The sequence below is a fragment of the Antedon bifida genome, chromosome 9, assembly GCF_963402885.1.
Source record: "Antedon bifida chromosome 9, ecAntBifi1.1, whole genome shotgun sequence".
Taxonomy (NCBI): domain Eukaryota; kingdom Metazoa; phylum Echinodermata; class Crinoidea; order Comatulida; family Antedonidae; genus Antedon; species Antedon bifida.
The window spans coordinates 6,866,814-6,891,119 of NC_136234.1; the positions used below are offsets into that span (position 1 = coordinate 6,866,814).

Consider the following 24,306-nt stretch of genomic DNA (forward strand, 5'->3'; position numbering starts at 1 on the left):
GTTTGTAGGGTAGCTTATGAAATAATGCAGACGTTGCATCCAGACGCCTCATCCTATTTCAGATCTTTAGACGATATATACTATTTTGGCGGTCAAAATGAGCACCGCCAACGTGCGATATACCCGCACGATCCACGGAACAGTGCGGAAACCCATCTTAAACCTGGTGATCTAATAGCAGTCGCTGGCAACCATTGGGACGGCTATTCAAAAGGGACCAATAGAGATTTAGCCGGTTCAAAGCCTGGTCTTTATCCCTCGTATAAAGTAGAAGATAAGATAGATACTGCCGTCTTTCCTACGTATAAACAAGCTAAACATTTTAAAATACCAAGTTGAAGAACGATTATTTTATTGAAGTGATAATATTTTATTGAGATTTTATCAATTTTATTTTTATTAATATTTCTAATGAAATATATATATATATATATACTGATATTTGATTGGTTGATAATTATTTTAAATGAGTTAAATGTATTATCAATTTTATAGGGATTTATGTGATTCAGAGTGAGATATGAATTATCACGATTTACAGAAAAATTAAATAAAAAATTCTTTATTTGTGATTTTCTGAATTACATAAAGGTGGTTTAAAATAGAAATGTGTAAGTATGTACTTACGTACATACTTCCTGCTATCTTTAAAATATATTTATTTTTAAATTGTATTTTAAAAACAAAACCGATACACAACTCCTGCTTTGAATAAGATAGTTTGTTTATATATTATTAGATATATTTTAGTTGTTAATATTGTTTTAATTATCAGGGACAGTTATGTGATTTATACAAAAGTTTATAATGAAAAAAAAAATTCAAACATCAACACTGTATATTATTAATACATAAATATAAATATTATTAGAGTATTGAATTTAATTTATCAGTTACTTGAATATAGTAGCAAGTCATTCCATTCTCTCCATAATAGATAGCCATTCATTTAGGTCGTTTTAAAGAGATTTTAAAGACTACTCCTAAACAGCTTTCTTCCCAAAATTAGTTTAAGAATTTCACAGTGACCATGTTACAGGTAAAATGTTTTATGTTACATAACAACTAAGTATAAAAAATACCACCAAACAAATGCAATACATTGTTTTATCCATAGCTACACCGACAATTGAGTTTTATTATGGTTGTATTAACTATGCTGTGGATGGTGCCAGCATGATTGCAATGAATAATAAGTGCATTGTATAAATAAATTGACACTTTTGAATATGTATGTTGAGTGTTATAGAATTAGAAGCCTGCTACAAATAAGCATATTCATTAACCATTTGCATATCAAATGAGGAGTCATTTTAGATAGTGCAGTGGCAGATTCTGGATTTCAAAAGAAAGAGAGGGAGGGTGGGGCCTAAAGATGAAGAGCTGAACTGAACCTAATGTTCTATCTATCATTTAGATCCACCTATGTATTAGTCTTCTTTGAGGCATCCAAATTCTTGACAAGTTTATTTGATTTATCCCTTTAATGATTAAACGTAAAAGTTCTTACCTTGAATTAATACACTGTTAAGAGGACACTTTGTGTGTTGAAGACAAAAAGGCATCTATTTGGACCCAAACATCACCCTTGGAAACAAAGCAAAACGATTCTACAAATACACATTTTGAATATATGTATTAAATTAGCTTTTACTGCAGTTACTATTACAGTACTCAATATCTGGAAAAGATAAAAATGCTCTTGAAATTGCATTTTTGCCATCTTTGTAATCAATAATACAATAGGTTACATAATCCAAAACTACCACATGACATGACTAAATTTGATGTTAAAGTTATCAAATTAACTGAAAACTAATTAATTGTGGACATACATGTTGAATTACAATTAAATTGTGTTATTAATTTGAAAATTATAAGTGTTGCAATAGCTGGTGTGTTTTTTTTACAACTCATAATTTGGGTAATTCTCTTTTAATTCAGTTTTGAATGTTTGTTTTGAGTACTTTTTAGAAATAAAAAAATAATTGAAGTAATTTTTGGTTATGTTTCATTTATTTTCAAGTGCTTGTTAAGTTCAATATGTGACTGGCCTCAATGTAATACCCCTCCTCTGGCCTCAATTGTTTCAATGTAATACCCCTCCTCTGGCCTCGATCACGTCAATGTAATACTCCTTCTCTCGCCTCAATCACGCCAATGTAATACCCCTCCTCTGGCCTCAATCACGTCAATGTAATACCCCTCCTCTGGCCTCAATTGTTTCAATGTAATACCCCTCCTCTGGCCTCAATCACGTCAATGTAATACCCCTCCTCTGGCCTCAATCACGTCAATGTAATACCCCTCCTCTGGCCTCAATTGTTTCAATGTAATACCCCTTCTCTGGCCTCAATCACGTCAATGTAATACTCCTTCTCTCGCCTCAATCACACCAATGTAATACTCCTTCTCTCGCCTCAATCACGCTAATGTAATACCCCTCATCTGGCCTCAATCACGCCAATGTAATACCCCTTCTCTGGCCTCAATCATGTCAATGTAATACTCCTTCTCTCGGGTCAATCACGCCAATGTAATACCCCTTCTCTGGCCTCAATCACGTCAATGTAATACTCCTTCTCTCGGGTCAATCACGCCAATGTAATACCCCTCATCTGGCCTCAATTGTGTCAATGCAATACCACTCCTCTCGCCTCAATTGTGTCAATGTAATACCACTCTTCTGGCCTTAATCACGTTAATGTGGTATTGATGCTATAATCTGGTTTAATTCTGACATGATCTGCCTAATAGTGTTTGGTTCATTAAGGGTTTTAATAGCATAGTAACCTAGTTAACTAGAACACATAACATTAGTCATTTTACATGAGCTAAGTGACTTTGTTTTTACAGTTTACACAAAAAGATTAAAGATGAGTAAACAGCAATAAATGTATGCTGCATATAAAGCAAGTACTAATTGCATTTGGGTTTGAAAAAGTGTCCGCCCAGAATAGAGGGGTCCCAAATGAGGGGTTACATTGTATATGTCTTATTACTGCCATATTACTCTTATGTAAACAACAAGGACCCACATAAAATCATATATCTGTAATTAAGCCCAAGGAGACATGTTACTTACTGTAGTTTTATTTACGCATAAATTAACAGAAAATAAATACAAAACAAACTTATTCTACCCTATTTTAATTTACTTAATAATATTGATTTAGCATAGGAAATTTAAATCACACATCTAAACTACTAACTTGATTTTAGAGAAGGTATTGCACAAGCTATGGCATAAATATCTATAATTTTACTGTTTCAAACTTTAAGTTCAGTGACACTACATAATATAATAATTTAAATTCTATTATTCTAGACATCAAAATATTTCTCTTACTTTACAAAGACAATAATTTAAACCACAGATTATTTAATTTTATGCAGTATAGTATTTAATTATGTTATTAAACATCTTTGATATGATTAAAATGTAACAATAATATTTGAATTTATTGAATTTACAGCTTTTCACCTCTTTTTTAGTCCTGTGTTTAGGTTTTCCCCATCTAATCCTATTATATCTTAGGTGTGACTATGAGAGGTGAGAACCTCAGCATTTTTTAAGTGTGAAAAGGGCTTTAGACTGCTAGGTACTGTGATGCATTGGACCATTGCACCTCTATCTGTCCCATCTTGAACTGCAAGCCTTTCAGCCAGGAGATACGGATGTTACAGTTAAAGTTATTCACCTCTCCTTTGGTTAGTGACGGGGGCGGGTTATTTAAGATGGTCTGTAGACGCACTTGAGTACTTCCTGGCAGCTAAGTACATGAATATAATAATATATTAGTAAGAAGATTAGTTTAAAGATGTAGAAAAGTAAAAGATATCCAAAGATGAAAGAAAGATGGATTAGAGGAAAATGATATATGTAAGATATAAGTGAAATAATGGTGTACCACCAAGGCAATCCAACAACAGCATACTTAGCTCGTCTTGCCAAGATAGGAATTCTTAACAGTCCTTAGGTCTGGCTGCGACAAATACCAACATTACTGTACTATGTACTTATTCTCCGCAGCGCACAGTGTCTGTTAAGGGGCGTGGAACTGATCGTGTCGCAGCCACAGATAAATCCTTTGATCTCAGCTCAGCATCCTGTTGTTAGATTGCCTTGGTAACATGAACATAATAGCGACCACTTGTTTTTGTGGCATGTGATGTTACTATACAGCCAGGTCATTCTGTGCAAGCTCAAATATTTCTGAGTGTGTGCAGAATACTAACAATAGGTCGATATTTAAAAATTAATACAACAACAGTACTTACCTTTGAATGATAGCTAAAAAGAATTGGGCTCCACATCGGGAGTAACTAGGAGAAGAAAGAAAGGAGGGAAATTGTAATAAAATATGCCCTAAATAAATGTTTTTTAAATATACTGGAAAAATATAATAGATTAAAAAAATTACCTTTGGCAATGCTGATGAATGGCATTCCAGCAAGGCTTCCATCAAGCTGAGAAAATGCATGTTAACCCGCTCGGCCAACTGAAAATAAGAAAAAAAAATGTGCATCAAAATTCAGGAACTCAAATAGACAGAAGTTGTTTTTTGGAAGATAAAAATAGAAGGTGATTATGGACAGTAGATGGGATGTGAAACACCTGTGTGGAAAGAATAGATTAAGAAACCCAAAAATAATGAACAGAATGGTCAAATAGGTAAGTAGAGAGTCTGCTACAGTTACCACTAATAAAATAACGGATTGTATAGAAACCATGGCCTCAGCAAAAGCTGGACTAAAGAGTGTAAACCCTTGAATGGAACTTAATGCCCATCAGTGAAAACACAGATACAGGTTGCCATTGGTTACAAGTCATGTGATTGACAAGATTTCAAGGGTTAAACTCCACTTGTGCAAAGGAAATAAAGGTGAAACTTATGTAAAATAATTAAGTGGATTTTAGGTTTTGATTTAGAATGTCAAGATGAAAATGATGTTTGGTTGTACAATTACCTGCATCCGTGTGTCCTTGTAAACAAAAAAACACATAACATGCAAAGTCAAATATATATATCAAAAATAAGCAAATTCAACATCAATACTCCTAAAGTTCAACATACAAACACATACTGCTTTGTACAAAAAAATTAACAACATTCTGACATTTACAAGGCTAATGAAAACATTGATGAATGTAAAGAACGTACAACTTTAGAGTGCGATAAGAGTTGTAGGACGCCAGGTGTCACTCTTCCCCAAAAGTCCATAATAGCCAATATTGCAGTGTTGTGTTGCTCACTATGTGGGTAACTCATCATTGCAAATTGTTCACAATACATTGTCCACAGCTGCAGGTGAAACAACATTATATTAGATACAAAAGACTTGGTAAATGTGGCAAGTAGGAATTCTTATCTTAAAGTTACAGGTATGTCATACCTAGGCAACCTAACAACAGGACAATGAGCTCGCCTTGTCAAAATAGGAACTCATAACAGTCCTTAGATCTTTTGTCTGGCCGCGACAAATACCAACAGTACTGTACTATGTACATAATCTCCGCGGCATGGAACTGATCGTGTCACAGCCAAAATTAAACTCTTTGATCACCATAGCTCAGCATCCAGTTGTTAAATTGTCTTGGTCATACTGAGCAAGTATTCAGTCTGGTGGCCGGAGAAAACTCTGGGGTATATAGTACGTTTTTCGATTACACATGTATGTTTTGTATGGGATTCAGAACATATAATTGTGAACTGTTCTATTCTGAGACACAATACCCATTTTCCACAATTTTTATTTGGCCACCAGATCAGAATCTGAGCTCAGTATGAAGGATAGGAAATAAGATTCAACACAATAAAGTACAACTCAAAATAAAGAGACAGAAAACCACTTTACCTGGCATAAAATAAATGCATGGGTCAAGGACGACATGTGAAGAATCGACGTGCTTGACTGCTCAGCAAAACACGCTAGAATGACCTGTACATGTTCAGCAATGTGTGAGCTAGCATCCAATGAGATTGGAAGACTAGTGATGCTGTTAGTGTTAGAGTATGAAAACGTAGGACACATTGCACTGTGGGTCAAGGACCCGAGTAAAAGCCACGATAACAGGCGAACATGGGCAATGCTGTCTACAAACTCTTTAGGTCTGGAAAAAAAAAATTAAAATGAATGAATGTTTTAAAATGCTGCTATTCAGATTACGTGTAGTTAAAATATGGTATTTTAGCCATATATACTTACCCTTGCTGCATGGTAGATGGCGGGTGGTACAACCATGGTAGGTATCGATTCACTGTCCTGTTATCACGATGGCTTGTACGTGTGAATTCCAATGCAATGATCTGTGCAACTCCCGCTTTCAATTGACTTCCAAGTGTATCTTCATTCAAATTCTGGGATCCACCTCTCATGTTACTCTGAAAACATTTAACATAAGTAATGTTTTAAAGAGCAATACCATCTCATGAGATTTCTCCATCATTAAAATAAAAAAAACCCAGATGGAATCAACTAAACGTTATAACTTCTTTGACACCAGAGTAATCAACAAATGGAATTCACTACCAGAATGGGTTGTAACCAGCAAAATTATTAACTCATTTAAAAACAACCTTGATATATACACAAATTTTATTAAGTTTTACTCTTAGTGTCTTTATTTTACTAAGGTAAAAATTCAATTTGTATTTGAAATTGTATGATTTGTACGAACCTTGACCTTTGCCAGAGTGTGAAGGTCACCAATGAACTCAATGCAGTCGTTCATGTAACTTCTCATACATTCCAACACTCCAGTTGAACACTAAAAAGAATAACATTTATTATTTTCCACCAGAAGGAGAGTACTCACATAGTGACTTCGTCACTTTTCTACAATCCTCCAGACTGGTGTTAGCTTTCTTGTGTTTGTATTTTTGATTGTATTATATGTATTATATGTCTTCTGGAAAATAAATGAATTGAATTGAATTGAATTTTGTAAACCTTACATCTATACATAGGCATACTGCCTTATACATTTTCTATATTTAAACAAACTGAACTCTATATACATTACTTTCAGTAAAAATAGTTACTGCAGTAGATTCATTTTGATAATGATCCCTAAAGCTCTGTCTACACTAACTAGTTTGACAAAAAAGTGTGATGTGGCTATATATGGTAGTGATATGACATCATCATGTCTATATATGGGCACATCACATTGTTTTGTCACATAAAGTTTGATAGTGTAGACAGAGCTTAATACATGATTTGTTTAAGTATAATACCCAAGATGCCTGGAGTTGTTTCATTTCATTTTCGTCAAAGAACGTTTCACTAATCCTGCCGCCAGCATCGATGCACACAAACTGCACAAGCTCAATCAGATTAGCATCTGGGATTGATATCTTGAACTTGAGGGCGTTGTTTAATTCAATGACAACGCAACGAGACAATGACAACCTTTCTCGGTCCTGTGTGAAGAGAGAATATCAATTGAAATGGAGCAAAGTGTATTGTATTGGAAAAACAAAGGTTTAATAATGATTATAATATTCTAAAATAAGTGCTTCTTTAAAAGGGGTGAAATATGAGCATTTCTTAAGCTCTGTCTACACTCAAACTTTGTGTGACAATAAAATGTGATGTGCCAATATGTAGACACGATGATGTCATATCACTACCATATTTGGGCACATCACACTTTTTTTATCAAACTCGTTTGATAGTGTAGACAGAGTTTTAAGATTGTTTATATGGTTACCATGGTACCTTAGTAAACGTTCTGTAAGCAAGTGAACATAACTCCATCAGCTGTCTAATCTTGAACCTTGCCTTTTGAATTGTGAATGAGATAATCTTGCTGAAGGAGTCCAATAAAGCGGTCAAGTTCTTGACCGCTGGACATTTCAGAAGTACCAACATGATGCGGAACAAGGGTGATACATCACACTAGAAAAAAATTATGCAAAATTAAAATAAAAAATAATATTTATATAATTTCTCTTAACTTCCTACTGTTTCTGGATATTTACATTTTCAGGCAAAACAGTAATAAGCTTCTTGAAAAATATATCAAAGTGAACCATTAGATTTGCCCATGCTCCGACACTCTCCAGAGGGAGCTCTTCCATGTAGTCTGCAAGGTTTAATACCGCACGTTGAATACGTAATGGTGGTAGGTTGGTTCTTCGGTTTAACCCCTACGAAATAACATAAACACAGTAAAAATGTATCCATGTAAATAAAATGTAATAATAGGCCTACATAGTATTTTCTTTTTAATTCTTCTGGCCGTTAATTTTGGTAGTATAAAACTAAAATGACAAGAGTACCTCTAGCAAGCGGTGAACAGCATCCATGGCAGAGAGTTCACCAAAGTCATCCAGAGCCAACGCTAAGGTCTTTAGAAAGGTATGATCTGAAAAAAATTGAGTTGATTTCTATAAATTATAAATCATAAATCACATCAAATCCATCGACTCAAATCTAGTAAATCCTATCATCCTTTATCCATCGATTTGTGAATGTAAAATTGTACGCACCTTCTATTTTACTGAGGAACAGTGTAACGAATACACCATTAGGAGCGAGTTGATGACAAATGCAACGAAGAAACTGCTTAGCAACGGAACACACATGACCTGGAGGACTTCCAACGCTATCAACAAAATTACATCAATATTAACGATGAGAAATCATGACAATGGTCTTAATGATGATACTGATAAATGATAATACTGATACTGATAAATGATGATACTGATAATGATAATACTGATACTGATAAATGATGATACTGATAATGATAATACTGATACTGATAATGATGATACTGATAATGATAAACTTACATTTCATTTTGCCATGGATAGAACGTGGCTGATGCAACTCTGTAGATTAAACAAACAAATATTTAGTAATTAATTTTCAAGTATTATTAAAAATACTAGATATACAAACATAGATGAAATAACAGTAATACTCCCAAAATAGAAAAAGGGGATCTACATGAAATTAAATTAAATTTATTCCATATTCCATAAGAATAATTCCAGGAATTGGGAACATTGAGTTGATTACCTGGCAACCACTTGAAGAACTTCCAACAAAAATGGTGCTGCAAAGTCCAAGTCTTTGTGAATGTAAGTTGCCAAGACAACGATCGCCAAGGAGATGGTATCCTCATCATATTCTTCCAGGATTGCATTACAGTCAGAACATCTAAATAAATACATTTTTATTTATTTTTTATTTTATTTCATTTCCTCCAACAGCCAATAACAGAAGTATAAAAGTTAATATAAATACATAAAAACAATATGACACGATAAAATTTTATTATTTAAAAAATTAATTTCAAATATTCAAACTTGCATGTACCTGTTAAGAGCCATGATGTTTTTATCTTCATTGTACCGTCGCACGGCTGAGTGAACACTGCTTCTTCTTTCGGATCCTCTGAGCGTCTCTGACCTTTTATAAAACCTCTTTCCTCTTGATCTTTGATTAGATCCTTTCCTATGTGCATCGGGTGTACCAGTTGTTGCAATGTTCACAATTGGTTTCTTTCTTTTTCGTCGATTGCGAACTGTGTATGGAATCTTTTGTTTCTCTTCTGATGATGGATCCGTAATCTGTTTTTCAATGACAGGCTCTTCTTCGATAACAAGTGGTTTACAGGTGACCACTAAGTCTTCTTCCTTCTCAACAAACATCACTTTTGCCGTAGCAGTTTCTAAACTTGCTTCTGCTATTGGCTCAAGCATTTCAACTGTTTCCCCGGTTTCTTCCTCTTCCACGATCGTAGAGACAACATTACTGGAAACCACCCGCGACGCTGATGAGTTATCGGATAAGTACAACATCTTACAGACGGTTTGTCCTCCGCTATTTCCAACTGATTCTTTATTTGGGGTTGATGTGTGAAGTGGAGTGCCCCCTGGAGTAAAACCTTTGCTAGAATTGCTATCAAAACCAATACCGGGGGAGTCTGAAAATACAACATATTTTTTGGAGTATAGAATCAGTATCATATTCTACTTTTTGTTATATCAAAATAGTACAGTATGAAGCTACACTGTACAATGTAATATGGTGTATATATGTATTTGAATGGAGATATTGAAACCCTACAAACAGTGCTAGTTCCATATGAATGTTCATAATTGAGAGTCTATAATAAACTTATGGAGTTAAGCTCTGTCTACACTATCAAGCTGTAGTGCTGATAGGGTTATCATCTTGCTTTCATCTGTCATTTGTATATATGTATTTGTAATATTGTATTTGACGAATGACCAACAAATAAAAAACAAACTAGTTTGACAACAAAAATGTAATGTGCCCAAATATGGTAGTGATATGCCGAAATATGGTAGTGATATGACATCATCGTGTCCATATATGGGCACAAGACATCACACAGACAGAGCTTTATTTTCACCAAACAAACTGGCTACCTGACTTGGGTGGGTCATCATTAGTTGCACCCCAGATGTCCTCAGGTTGAGGGGGTTCAGGTAGTTTAGGTTTACAGATGTGGACATGTCCTTCTATTGTGTTGATACAGATTGTAATAAGGACCTCTAGAGTACTCTTCAGATCAGCAGAATCAATGTCATACTAAAGCATAGAAAAACATGTACAAGAATTACAGCTGTTTAATTTAAAAGAAAAAAATGTAGATTTCAGCACAGTAACAAATCATCTTGCCCAAAACAGAAAAATATGGAAACAAGTTGTGGAAAGCGTAATGTCGGAATGACGGAAAACATTTCAAAAGAGGAATTCGGATAGCAAACAAATGCATTGTTAACTAAAATGTGTGGAAGTGTTTCAGTTGTGGGAATTCCTAGTGCGTTTGGGTTTTCACCAAGACATATTTTTCAGACTTTAGGACAACGAAGTAAGTAGTAAGTTTAAACACAAACACAAAATGATCAGTATTTATTAATGATAAACCTACCTTGTAGAGTATTACAAGGATTGTCATTAGCCATGACTGCCTGCAGTGTGGCTCCAAGAAAAACAGTGTGTAGTCTTGATGTTGGCGGTGGTGAGGAGTCTTTTGAGGTGACGGACAATACTTAAGTAGCTCAACAACTAGCGGTAGAATCTTGGTACCCAACTTAATATTGTAATCCATGACCTGTTTCAAGTATATACCGTATATGACTTCAATTGTAATCCCATGCTCAAGTGTAATTCCAAATTTCAGTAACAAGACTTAAATTCCATTGTTAATGCTATGCGATTATAACCACACCACTAATGTTTCATACCCATGCCTGCGACTATTACTCATTCATATATGATAAAACAATTTATGCTATTTTATATTTACAATAATACACCATATGAAAAAGGTGCAAGTGTAATCTCTGAGTGTGTGACTCTCATTCTCAATTAAGGCATACTGCCAAAGATAACCAATAAGATTTCATTCATTCACTGTCCTCCTTAAGGGTTGCAACCTTGTTCACAGGTAGATGTTTGGTCTTTGGGGGTGAACACAGAAGCATGGGATAGATAGGCAAGCATCTTAACCACCAAACTCCACTCACCTTAGCTATGCCTGCAATAAAAGCATTAAAGACAGAAGATTCTCTGAGTTGATGTGGAGCGATTATGAACAGCTTCTCTGTTTTACTGAATCCAAGAAGAGCATACAGATGACGCAGAACAGTCTTCTGCAAAGCAGAAACAAAATTGAAAATGAAATCATGAAGTAATGACACTCCTTTTTAAAGGTCAGCAATAATGTATTGTGTGCTACATGATATTACTATCAACCTCGATCTCCAAGAAACCACAAGGGGCTTGTTACATTAAGATAATGAATAAAAAAAGTCTGTATAGACGAATAGACCACGATAGGATCAACAGGGGACGCGCATTATTAAGGAATACCATTGCCAGACAACCAGATTCCAGGTTAGGTTCAAAATAATAGTATACAAACATTCTCCATGGTAGAACTGAGTACATTCAAAGGATATACAAACAAACATACATACAACTTACCATTGCTTTAGAAGAACCATGTTGGTCATCTTCAGTGGACTCTGCCATGAACTGAAAGTAACAATAGTCAATTAAAATTATTTTTATTTATTCAAAATATCAACAAATATGTATTTCATCAAATGCCATAATAATACAGAGCATAAAATGAGGACCAACCTAGAAGTAAACTTGTCTCAGTTGGCCATTTAATATGGTTACAAAAAATAAGAAGTACAAGAGATATGAATATCAGTAATAATATATACAGGAGTCAAATAAGACAGGTTGATTTTGATTGATTGATTATAGAAAGAACAAGAACTGTGGCGTGGCATTGTGAACTCCATCTTGGATGCATCCGCATGATGATAATGATGAAATCCTATAGAATTGACTTCATTCAAGTCACACATGAACAACAACAATTGCTGTGCTCATTAGATACTTACCCTCATTAGGAGCGTGACTAATTGATGAACGGTTTCCTTATCAATGAATGCCAGATCAACTGGATTGGTCTGTTGTGACTCGGTTGTTACTGGAACTTGTTCCTCTTCCACCAAACCCAAATAACCATCTGTTGGCAGAAAAGGATTATAAACCAGGCCATTGTATTTAAAAGCAGCTCAAATCTCACTGAATAAATTGCTCGTCTTCTAGTGTGTGTAAACAGGTTTTTGCTAGGCTATGTGAACAGAGAATTTATTAATTTAGGTACCTTATAATGAAAATGATTATGTAAATTGAGATTTACCTTCAAAGACCTCTTCAGCGAGTGAACCAAGACTTAAGACATTATCAGGTGAAGATTGGTTACTGTAGGTTGATCGTTCAGCTACACAAATGAAAAAAAAAACAAGAAATTATCCACCAATTTGGAGTGATACAGGTCAAATTATCAGATTAAATTTTTGTTAAGAAAATTTGACTTAATGATTTTCAACTTACAGGATCTAAACACGCCGCCTTTTCTTCTAAAAGCCCAAAGATTGGTTGGTGCAGATTCACTTCTTGGATAGAACCTTTTAGTCGAACTCGACGTAGAGGGCATCATTTGGTGACGAAGCTTTGATTGCGGCGTGTCAGACTGAGTGCGTATAATCATCGCACGGTGTAGCTTTGTTTGGTTCGGTTTTTCTGTTTTCTCTCCTGATACTGTTCTTGATCGTGAAAAATCTTGTTAGAAAAATATAATTTATTATTGGTATCTAAATGCAAAATTTATGACAGTATAGATTGGTTTCCACTTGGAAAGTTTGGACGATTTATTGCATCGTGATTGGTCAAATTACTTGTGTTGCGCTTGCACCCTTGCGTTTTGTCCAAGTGGGGTACATAAGGGCCTTTCCATTATCTCACTCTTCTACAAGAGCATAATATTGACACAGCAGAATGTTCATATCAACTTATCATTTGGTGCACTGTCTTGGATAATCATTTTAAATAATAAATAAACAATCTTATTTAAGAATGGTTTTTAGGTGCTTTTTCTTTGACTATCTACAGACCTATAACATTAAATAACTGAAGTCTAAACTATAATATGTTAGCCTTTACATGCACTAATTAAAATAACAATGATTTCTGAAAATTAATGAATTACTGATTTTATATTTATAAACAATTTGAATAAAAAATGAATGTAGTGAAGCAAATATGATTTAAACATTACAATGTTAATATTTGCATGACATTAGTGTGAATGCTATGAAATTAAATGATGTCAGCATGTTTTGTGATGTCAGCACATGTTTTGTGATGTAAAGTACAATTGAATCAGCACAAATAACTTATGGATCAATGATTTTTAAAAATGTTGACAATGACGATGTAAGAATGAAACGTATTTTCTATTTTTAATTATTAATTTTATATTTAATAGAAGATAATTAATAATTCATAAATATATAAGACATAAAACAATAATAGTAACAGTTAGAAATAGCCAATAATGATCATGATAAAAAAGCATGAAACCCATAAATGGTGATATTATTATGTAACATTACATTATTATTGATGGTTTCCAAACAATCCATATTGTATATACAGTAATACATATATATACAATGGTCGGGTAATTGAATATCAATCAGAAGATTCTAGGTTTGAATTGTCAGTTGAGTTGGCCTTTTCTCATTCAAAGATTTCCTCATCTTTATCATTTCTAAATTAATTATTTTCCAGTACATCACATGGCAGTTTAGAGTTTTAATATGTCTGTAATAAATGTATATACACACACACATATATGATATGGTTACATATTCATGCTCTTACCGCTTGACTGTTGCTTGGGATTGGTTGTGTCACGTTTCTCGGCTAAGAAAGCCAGATGCAATGACACAGCACATCAAACGTTGAAGAAGACAAAACAATACAAAAGGGTTAAAAAATGGAAAAAGATACACAACGTTAGAGAAGGAAAAAATAACCATGACCTCATCAAGTTACATCACAATGCTAGTAAAATAATTCCAATTGTTTATCTTCACAACAAAATCACAACATGCTTTTAGAAATCTAAAACCAGTTCACAAAACATTAATATCAATACAAACAGTTCACCACCAAAACTGGTACGGCATTGTTTCACCAACAGAGGGCGGTGTTAATACTCAAGGCGGTTTCACCAACAAGGGGAAGTCTTAGTACCATGGTAATAGATCACAACAAACTAGTAATTAATATATTCAGTAAATTTAAATTAGTTTTATTTTTGTGTTATAATTATATGAAAATATCATAGTTATCAATAATGTAAAATTATAACCACATGTTGCAAATATAAGAATCCCCATATTGAAATACTATTAATACCAGTAAAAACATTGTGCTTTTTGTAATAAAACATTCTCTATAATTATAACATACCGACAGGAAAGGGGAATTCCCTATTCTGGTCCATGTCAACTTGTGCTTCTACTGAAAGAGTGTCTAAACGGTTCATAAAGAACTCCCATGTGAAGATTGAGGGAGCTGGTAGGTAATGTTTTAGCTGGTGGAGACGGCTAAGTATGAGAGCACGGTCCTCAAGAACAGAATCCCACTGGAACTCAAGACAGTGTATAAGAACCTGAAGAAAAACAAATGATGAAAAGGGGTTGACTATCTTTGATGATGTCATCTTTAACCCTTCCAGTTTAGCCCAGTGGGCTAACTGATATTCAGGGGCCCTCTTTAATAAAATTAAAATACATTGCAACAATTAACAATAACAAGCAAACATCATTAAATTAGGAAAACCAGAATCAATATATAATATACTGTCAAATAAGATCAAATAATGTAAAAATATATCAAACGAATAAGAGTTTAAGATATACCTTTTCAACTTAAGTTTAAATGTATTTTCAAATTTGCATTTCCGGAGCTCAGTTAGTGTTAGGTGTTCCATGAATATGTGTGTACCCTAAATAGAATAGGGGTGTCCCAAATGAGGGGTTCTATAATAGCTTGTAAGTATTTACCTTGAGTGCATTAGCTGGTATAGTTTCCAACATAACAACTGTACGAGTAGCTACAGCTGGACAGATGTCTTCAGCACAACCAATAAGACTACTAAAGATGTGAGCAAGCGTACTCATAATAACAGAGTTGGTAGCGATTGCCTTCTGGTCAGCAAATCGCAAGAAAGCACCAATAGATTCAACTAAAAAATACCACAATAGCTAACATCTTTAAAAAATTAACAACATAAAAAACATATACATTTCTTGTTTTCCTCATGTTCTTAATATTATAATAAAATGGTCAAAAAAACAAATCCATTTCTTGTTTTAATAAAAAAAAAAAAATGTTCTTACCGCCTCTAAACCTTGTTTGCCAGTCTTCGCTTTTAACTTCACTATCCACAACTCTCCAGAGGGCGTCTGCTCCACATGGTAGCGCTACGCAGTGGTGCATGATGGGAATCATAAGTGATACCAGGTGTGACAATTCTCCTTGCATTAATCTCCACATACTAGAAAAACAAATCATTATTATTTTATGAATTGACGCCTGATGCAGTGGTGTAACGCAGAGGAACCCCAAGTGGCCCTCGGGCGTTTTTAGTCTTTTTCGACATATAATAATGCCTTTGTATATCTCTGGGCACTGCTCAGGGCCCCATAAGCTCCAGGGCCTCTGGGTTTAGCCAGTGAGCACTCATAGCCACTACATTGATGTTAAATAAATACGGTAATAACAGTTTTTCATTAAAAAAATTAACTTCTTCAGTTTTTTTGTTTTTTTTTTACATGATACAGAGATTTACATTAATACGATACTTACTTTGGAATAAGAAGCTGTTCCTGTGCATAAACGAGAAAAGCAATGTTGTCCTTGGTGGCACCCCGTAGTGACTGCTCATTTAAACACACAATACGAATACAACTAGTCAGGTAGTGTAACACCACAGAATCATCATGCTTTGGAAGTTCCTGAAAAGTAGCATTGGATTGTAAGATATTAACAGGGGTCATTACTAATTACTGCTTATTCTATCATTAATAAGTAAGATCAACTATTGAATATTTAATATTCTATCAAAAAGTGCATTAGTTAAAGTAAGGTATGCGATATATGTTCTTCCAAAAAGAAATTAAAGTAAAGTTTAAAGCTCTGTCTACAATATTAAACTTTATGTGACAAAAAAGTGTGCCAAAATATCATAGTGATATGCTTAAATATATGGTAGTGGTATGACATCATTATGTCCATATATGGACACATCACATTTTTTTGTCGTCACATAAAGTTTGATAGTGTAGACAGAGCTTTACAACATCTTTTGTACCATAGCAACCGAAATGTTAAGACATTTATTTTAATTGTTGGAAATGCATGGTGTACCACAATCTTACTTTACTAGTGTTTATTTGCAAGGCATTACCTTCACTAATGCTGCTAAGATCTGAAGTGGTAGAGGAATTTCAGACATCTTGAAGTGGACTTCCCCATAACTTGTGTCCCACACAGACTGCTCTTCTAAATGAACGAACACAGCATCTTCCCCTAATAAAACGAAAGTTGAAGTCACAATTGAATTTGACTGACAGGGTGACAATGACTTTTAATATTAATAATATAATAATGTAGAATAGTAAAAATAACAAAGATACAAACAGCTGCACAAGGGCTGAAAACATTTGTTAACAAACATAATACACAATAAAATAGAAAGACTAGCACATGATCATACCTGTTTGATCATCGTTAAAACTATCCTCGGACACCTTGTGCAGTCTTGGACCTCTTGTCGTTGGCAATGATTTTGCATCAGCTTGCTGGGGTTTACCCCCTCTTGAAATGGACTGCACTTGTCCTAAATCTAATGACTGAGCTTTTGCCTAAAAAAGAAAATAGAATTAAGATGTCTACTGAAATGTATAGCCTACCTAGAGTAGGACAAGAACATTGAATATCAACAACAAATTAATCTCATAATACTAATATGTTGATTTGATTTTTTCATTTCATTTATGTCGTCAGAAAAGAACAAATACATAAAATAAAACAAAAAACAAAAGAAAAGAGTTCAAAATCCAAAAGACTGGTTAACCAAAAAGTGTAATGAATCACTGTCAAGTGGCTCACCAAAATGGAAATTGAAAAGAGTTAAACAATTATAATTTAAATTCTTAATAAAAAATTTAAATCAATTTAAATCACTTTACTATTATTACTCTGAAATATGCGAGAATAAATATGTACGCACCTGCTGTCCAAGTTTCTTTGGTTTAGGCTTTTCAGTAATCTCAACTGTCGGTTTGTATTTGTCCTTCTGCGGACAGTCCTTTTGGAATTGCACCAACCGTTTAATCTTTGTATCAAAATCGTACTCAGACACCTCTGGCATGTCTGCCACTTTTACTTCATTCTCTCCAGCAATTGTTTCAAAGATCAATAGAGCAAGTTGGAACCACAAGGCAGACAGGTCACAGAGCGTACACTCTTGGTTTTCATCGCCTGTCGTGCAACAATGAGCGCCACCCCAGGGGGCTTGAAGCATCGACATTATTACACTTAATGTCTCCTTGGATTCTTTGTGTTCCAAACCAAGCGAGAACTGGAAGCTTTGAGAATCATACTGTAATGTAAACCATTTATTATTTTGTCAAATTTGAGAAGATAGATAGATAGAACACATATGGAGAGTCGATAATGTTGATGTATGATGCTTTATTTATAATCTTGATTTATAATAATATTAAGTATCAATTCTTGTTGTATTTGTTTTATATTTTTGATATGTTTTTTCTACAATTCTGTTAATTATTTAAGGTGTTTCATTTAGGGACAACAGTGGAAATAAGTTGCTTTTTGTACTTTTCTGTGTTTTTATCTATGATTGATCCACTTGTTCAACAGAATGAATAAATAAATAAAATATATCAAATGATCAAACAACATACAAAGATGGATATTAATATTTTGCAATGAAAACCTAGTCAAACAAGATCTTAATACAGTAAACTCTCTTAATCTTCCTAATGTGTTTTTGGAGAGTTCCGATTTTCTTGAGTCCAGTACTGGGAGAGTTGACTGTATATTAAATATAATAAACTAGAATTACTTACATGTTTTAATCATGCATTATGTGCAGAGTATGCTAATTATGTGACTTCAACACGTATACTAACAAGTCATCATGCAATATGTGTAAGGTATGCTAATTATATGACTTTAACACGTATACTAACAAGTCATCATGTGCATTCTACTCCAGACTAGGGGGAGAATAACATGCAATTATAAAATAATCAAAATATATTTTACATAAATGACATGCATTTTTATTTTGAAAATATAAAGTAAATTTAAAAGTCATGCTTCTTCATTAGTCTCACCTGTCTAAGGATCAAATCCAACATGACCACAAAGCATTGCAGGTTGACATCTTCCTCTGGATCTAAGAACACGCTATCTTGGAGGCTAAGAAGAGTGGGAGAGTCCACTGTTACTTCAGGGGTGTCTGCTTTGGGACTTTGCATACTTCCTGTACTGGGTTGTGATGGATGATGCTTTCTGCCTTGCTGTTTAGCATTTGGTCCCTTCATCCAAGTGATGCCGTCATTGAACATTGACACCAAAAGGTCAAAGGGCAATGATATGTCCAATTCACACAAAATCTATAACCAAGCATTTGGGGGAAAAATGATAGTTAGGTTAATAAGAAAATAACATTTCTGTTGATGATGAGAACGTTGAAACATCATTTATTCATATAACATTTATTAAGTTTATTTACAGTACAACAAATAATTAAGGAAACACCTTCAAGACGACATAATATGTGTTGACCTTTAGTGTTAAAACTCATTCGTTTCACAAGACAGTGTTTCGCTTAATAGGAGTTTGTCCCCTTAATAAGAGTGTCTCCCCTGTAGGGTAAGATGCATACTCAGGAATTACAAGAAAATAAAATCACCTGAAGCCATTGAAGAGACTCAAGCATCTGAGCAGCACTTGGTCCTTTGAACTTAGATGAGATAAAGTGGAAGACCTTATCAGTTCTGAATGGCAGAGGGATGTCAGTGGAAAACAGCTTACACAAGATGTCTTGAAGTTGAGAGAGGTCATCGTAACTAATGTTTCTCTGAATGGCTTCCATCCATAGAGGCATTATGCTGTCCCAGACCTACATATAAAAGGTAACACAGTCAACTCTCCCAATACTGGACACCCTTGGGCTGCCAGGCTAATATGTCTGCTATTCTGGAAATTCTGGTATTCTGAATGCATTTTTAATGGTTAAAAAAGAAATTGGGACCATGGAGGTATATATAGGTGCTGGGACCTTTTGTACCTCAAGAAAAGTTTGGTATTGGTAGAGAAGTTTCGTTTTGGTTTTCAGAGAGTCCAGTATTGGGAGACTGTATTAGTTAACAAGCTGGACAATCAAGAGCAAGAATATAGACATATATATATTATTTTACCTCGTATGTTACACAGTTGTAAAGCGTCAGACTAAATATGATTTGTAGACCTTGATCAATTTCAGATGTTTTGCTGCAAAGGGTGTCCCTAGGTAAAACAAATGAATATTCATATCACACCATGAATATTTATGAGTAGTATACTTTTTTGAAAAAAAATTAATTTGTGCTACATCGTGTTTCTGTTTTCAATGTTTTATTTTCTGATTTATAAAGATTGACTTACCAGTGTCCCCCAACCCTTGCATATTGTGGTGGTTGAGGTAATAAACAGTTAACAAACACATCAAAGCAGTTTACACGAACATTAGCCAACCAACCAGAAACATACTGAAAAATCAGGAACATAAGCAAATAAAAATTACATATACATTATAATATTAAAGCTAAAATCAAAAGTATTTTAAACAGTGGCGTAACGAAGGAGGCATAGGCCACTGGTTTAGCACTCCTAAGGGATCCTTTAACACTGGGTAGATGCAGTGAGCTGTTCATTCTCAGTGGCCCCTCAAGCTCTGGGGCCCCTTGGTTTAGCCAGTGAGCACTCATAGCAACTCACAACTGATTGTAAAGAAAAATATTAATTCAATCTAACTTACATCTGTTTTCAATTTTTCAACACAGTTTCCAACATCTGAAGTTTAAAAACAAAAAGTGAAATCCTGCTTTAATACTCATCTAGTTTTTGTAAGAATATAACTATTCTATTTACATTCCTTTCATATTATTATTATTATGGGATATTATAACAAACATGATTGTATTCTTGCAAATTTAATAGAGCAGTCAATTTTTCAACTCATGAAATATTCTCACAATTCAACTCATAAACATTAATTATTTGCATATTAATGATTAATTACCATCGTCAGGAACTTTGGACGTGTAGAAATACCACTGAAACAACATGTTTAACAGTCGACCTATGACCTCTCCAGCAGTCTTCTCACTAGGTGGACATTTTTCCACTAGGAGCCAGATTCCGAATCTGCTCAACATGCGTGGGTCATCTAAGTTCAGCTTAGACTCGTGTACGTCGTTGTCATGGGTATGTGCATATCGGTCATCATGCGTATTGTCCGAGTTTCCACTAGCTTTAAGATCGTCATCAACTGGTTGTGCTTCCTTTAAAAGGCTAAACGGTTTTGAAAAATGTTATGTTAATTTATTGTTAATGTAGAAAGAAAGAACAAATGGAATGAACTATTACAAAAAAGAAGGAAAGGACAAACTTTTCCACAGCATTGATAAATTGTTTAATACAATTCAACAACACTTACTAAAATATGGACGAATAATTCGGTGATACCAACGACTAACATCAGCGTTGTGACTCTGATTTCAGTCCACAACAAACGTAGAGCAAAGCATTTAAATGGTGAGTTAAGATCCGCCAACAACATGTGTTCTTTGCATGGAAAACTTGCACATACAATGATGTAATACTAACCTAACAATGGCTTCTGTAAAGTAGGCCTGCATCTCCTTCTCTCGTGACCAAGGGTCTTCAGGGAACTCTTGATAGGTATGGTTAACATCTTTGTGGTTGTAAGCAAAGCAAGACTTGCAGTAACTCATTGGTAGGTGGCTGTGTAGACTGGTACAGGCAGGTGAGAAACAAACAAATGTCACACCTTTGTCTGATGATTGGCAGTTCTATCAAGTGAAAAATGTGTTAGGGTCGATATCATTCTACTGCAGTTACTGCAGTATGTACACTTTTTTTTGGTAATCATACACACTATTTATTGCAGACTGTCTAATAAGCTTGTACAGCAAAATAAACTAATATCCTACGTTTATTGCAGTAAAGAAATCCAGTTACTGCAGTAACTGCAATAGAATAATTTTACATGGTCCTTTATGGTTAATTTACAGCAACACTGTCAGTTTATTATGATGAAAATTACAACACTTTACCTTATTTTCGCATTCTTTTGCAACAAACATTCTTGGCCTTAAAACTGGAATCATTGTTTTTCGTGTTTCCCTAAAAAGAGAAGATGGAAGAAATTGAAAGATTTATTTTATTTATTTATTTATTTGAACAAAAATAATTAAAATAGATGACTCAGCAGTAGTACACACAAAGTTATTTTAATTTTTGTTTCTATTCATGTCGAAATAATTACATACAAATACGATAAATCTTCAAATAGCAACCCTGAAAGATGGGATCTTTACAAGATATATTTACCTTGCAACAATTTCACAACACTCAGCACATAAATAGACTGGAGGATATGGTACTTTACTGTATTTACCAGCCACTCCATAGTCCATACACATCTTGGGTAAAAACAATAGTAAATTCATAAATAAAGTGCGACACAATGATTTATAAAAACCGAGATTACTTTACCAAAATATACACATTATACACATATTTTATTCAATTCATTTTAAGTTCGTTCTTCAGTCATTCAATTTGTAGTTATTGGTATTTCCATGTTATCAACATATTTCTTCAGTCATTCAATTTGTAGTTATTGGTATTTCCATGTTATCAACATATTTAAAATTCAAAGTACCTTAACTGCAGCGTTGTTTGTAGGTACAAGGCAATCTGTTCTCTGACATAAAATATGCTCCCAAGCTGTTCAGTACAAAAACAATAATCATAAATGGTAATGTACAAATTAAATGGCAATTTAACTTATTGTATAGTGGTGATGAAATCCAACAAAATGTTTTATTTTAATTTCTTACACATCCAAAATCAAGTAACTCGCCAATTACAGGATGGATCAACGGTTTTATAATCTATCATTCTCAATTGAAGCCTAGGGAGTGGTGTTACAAGAGTCGTGACTTACAACCCTGGTACTAGGTCAGGATTGAACCTTGGACCTTGGGATTGGAAGGCAAGTACGTTAACAACTAAGCCAAAGCACCACTACTAATTTACCTGTGTATGCAAATTCTCGTGGATCAACTCTACTCGGGGCAAGAGATGGCCAATAGTTGAAGAGTAAGTTAGCTGCATGTGCTCTAGCTTTAGATGGGCCGTGTGCTATGGTACACATCATGTCCTAGATATAAGCAAAGCAAAAAAGCATGTTATAATATCTATTAGCCTGTCAGTAATCAACACACTCGATCAAATACTTTGAATATTTGTCGTCAATACTATAACTAATTATAAATTCTTTAACTTTAATCATTTAAAAATCTGATTTAAATTTATGTTCTCTTGCTTTTTGTTGATGTAAGGTTTGCGGTACACCACGTATATATAGATCTGAAAAGAACTGTTGAGTTTGTCAACGTTGTTTTAAATGTTGTAATTTTGTATTTTATTGTTGGATGATAATGTTTTGCTTTGGAGACCCACTTGATAGTTTGATTTAGTTCACTTTTGAGAATCCTGTCTCTCTCTATTGTTTGTTTTTTTCTTTTATATCTGAGACAAAATAAATGAAATGAAATGAAGTTTGTCTTCTCTTCTAGTCTAAAATGTTTAACTTTTATTGTTTTTACTGGACTTCAAGGAAGAACAATGTATAATTATTGTACTATACCTTAAAAACATCTTTTTTATATGTCATTATGCACTCAATCACTTTTGAATGCAGAGCTGAAATAAATAAATACAATAATGAGGCGGTGTATATAAAGCAAATTTTATTCTTGATCAATAATTATCTTCTTAGATGAGTTACTACACTGCTGCAGATATACAGTACAGTTGAAATTGAATTACACTGTTGGAGAGACCTTACTGGTGACAGTTCTTTTTTTAATAATGATTTTGTCTCTCCTCAGCATTGTATATTTTTATATATATTTATATTCTCTTTTATATTTTTGTATATACTGTCGAAATGAATAAAATAAAATAATCAGAAATAGTCTTGAAACTAACCTGGATTTTTACAATGTTCTAGTACCAGCATCACTACCGTCACCATTGACATGCTGGCGTAGTTCTCTTCTCCTACATTTTGCACTTCAGCTGAATAAGAAATAATTATCCTATTTATTTTTATATTCAGTTTCTATTCTTCAACTTCAAGTGAACTTGAAACTTAAACTTTGTCTCCAAACTTATTTTGGCCTCATCCTGCACACTTTGTTTTTCATTGTAAATGTTATGTGTGTATGCAGAGAAACAAACAAACAAACAACAAACAAACTTGTTTCCATGACAGTAATTATGATAACAACTTAGTTTACTTACTTAAACAAACCGGTATCAGTGTATTGGTCAGTAAGTTCACGGTCATTTGCTGTAAGTCTTGGGGAAAGATGGCCAAAGTAGACGCCACTGTGTGAGGGATCGTGTCAACGGTCTCGGGGTCAACAAACCACATGGTTGTTCCAAACAGTGATATGATTGCATTTCCAAGAACTAAAATGAAAAAAAAAGATTCATAAAATAAATACAAAATGTGTGATTGATGTTGTATTCAATGTAACTCAT

At 34.0% G+C, this 24,306-nt stretch overlaps 2 protein-coding genes across 3 annotated transcripts in view; one reads left to right on the plus strand and one right to left on the minus strand.

The window, feature by feature from the left end:
- The window catches only part of LOC144852432 (alpha-(1,6)-fucosyltransferase-like), a 33,270-nt gene extending 31,273 nt beyond the window's left edge, over nucleotides 1–1,997 (plus strand). Inside the window, exon 11 of the mRNA XM_078710232.1 lies at nucleotides 1–1,997. Within this exon, the coding sequence (XP_078566358.1) occupies nucleotides 1–339 (339 nt within the window). The 3' untranslated portion in view covers nucleotides 340–1,997.
- Nucleotides 1,988–24,306, minus strand: part of LOC144852418 (protein unc-79 homolog) — a 24,609-nt gene continuing 2,290 nt past the window's right edge. The window contains exons 5-48 of one of the 2 annotated variants that reach the window (XM_078710205.1): nucleotides 24,064–24,234; nucleotides 23,749–23,838; nucleotides 23,405–23,460; nucleotides 22,792–22,915; nucleotides 22,415–22,479; nucleotides 22,081–22,172; nucleotides 21,804–21,873; nucleotides 21,334–21,539; nucleotides 20,747–21,018; nucleotides 20,483–20,517; nucleotides 20,110–20,213; nucleotides 19,884–19,971; nucleotides 19,376–19,585; nucleotides 18,795–19,076; nucleotides 17,663–18,034; nucleotides 17,147–17,294; nucleotides 16,838–16,959; nucleotides 16,237–16,385; nucleotides 15,768–15,925; nucleotides 15,432–15,613; nucleotides 14,836–15,037; nucleotides 14,242–14,283; nucleotides 12,910–13,137; nucleotides 12,716–12,796; nucleotides 12,411–12,538; nucleotides 11,980–12,030; nucleotides 11,520–11,645; nucleotides 10,922–11,104; nucleotides 10,416–10,578; nucleotides 9,337–9,946; nucleotides 9,037–9,177; nucleotides 8,808–8,846; nucleotides 8,499–8,614; nucleotides 8,289–8,374; nucleotides 7,989–8,156; nucleotides 7,726–7,905; nucleotides 7,242–7,427; nucleotides 6,683–6,772; nucleotides 6,211–6,386; nucleotides 5,860–6,115; nucleotides 5,166–5,306; nucleotides 4,425–4,502; nucleotides 4,282–4,326; nucleotides 1,988–3,773 (exon numbers count right to left, since the gene is read on the minus strand). In XM_078710205.1, coding sequence (XP_078566331.1) covers nucleotides 3,591–3,773; nucleotides 4,282–4,326; nucleotides 4,425–4,502; nucleotides 5,166–5,306; nucleotides 5,860–6,115; nucleotides 6,211–6,386; nucleotides 6,683–6,772; nucleotides 7,242–7,427; nucleotides 7,726–7,905; nucleotides 7,989–8,156; nucleotides 8,289–8,374; nucleotides 8,499–8,614; nucleotides 8,808–8,846; nucleotides 9,037–9,177; nucleotides 9,337–9,946; nucleotides 10,416–10,578; nucleotides 10,922–11,104; nucleotides 11,520–11,645; nucleotides 11,980–12,030; nucleotides 12,411–12,538; nucleotides 12,716–12,796; nucleotides 12,910–13,137; nucleotides 14,242–14,283; nucleotides 14,836–15,037; nucleotides 15,432–15,613; nucleotides 15,768–15,925; nucleotides 16,237–16,385; nucleotides 16,838–16,959; nucleotides 17,147–17,294; nucleotides 17,663–18,034; nucleotides 18,795–19,076; nucleotides 19,376–19,585; nucleotides 19,884–19,971; nucleotides 20,110–20,213; nucleotides 20,483–20,517; nucleotides 20,747–21,018; nucleotides 21,334–21,539; nucleotides 21,804–21,873; nucleotides 22,081–22,172; nucleotides 22,415–22,479; nucleotides 22,792–22,915; nucleotides 23,405–23,460; nucleotides 23,749–23,838; nucleotides 24,064–24,234 — 6,695 coding nt within the window. In that variant the 3' untranslated portion in view covers nucleotides 1,988–3,590. The remainder of the gene's footprint in view (nucleotides 3,774–4,281; nucleotides 4,327–4,424; nucleotides 4,503–5,165; nucleotides 5,307–5,859; nucleotides 6,116–6,210; nucleotides 6,387–6,682; nucleotides 6,773–7,241; nucleotides 7,428–7,725; nucleotides 7,906–7,988; nucleotides 8,157–8,288; nucleotides 8,375–8,498; nucleotides 8,615–8,807; nucleotides 8,847–9,036; nucleotides 9,178–9,336; nucleotides 9,947–10,415; nucleotides 10,579–10,921; nucleotides 11,105–11,519; nucleotides 11,646–11,979; nucleotides 12,031–12,410; nucleotides 12,539–12,715; nucleotides 12,797–12,909; nucleotides 13,138–14,241; nucleotides 14,284–14,835; nucleotides 15,038–15,431; nucleotides 15,614–15,767; nucleotides 15,926–16,236; nucleotides 16,386–16,837; nucleotides 16,960–17,146; nucleotides 17,295–17,662; nucleotides 18,035–18,794; nucleotides 19,077–19,375; nucleotides 19,586–19,883; nucleotides 19,972–20,109; nucleotides 20,214–20,482; nucleotides 20,518–20,746; nucleotides 21,019–21,333; nucleotides 21,540–21,803; nucleotides 21,874–22,080; nucleotides 22,173–22,414; nucleotides 22,480–22,791; nucleotides 22,916–23,404; nucleotides 23,461–23,748; nucleotides 23,839–24,063; nucleotides 24,235–24,306) is intronic. The other variant, XM_078710206.1, reaches the window with a different exon arrangement.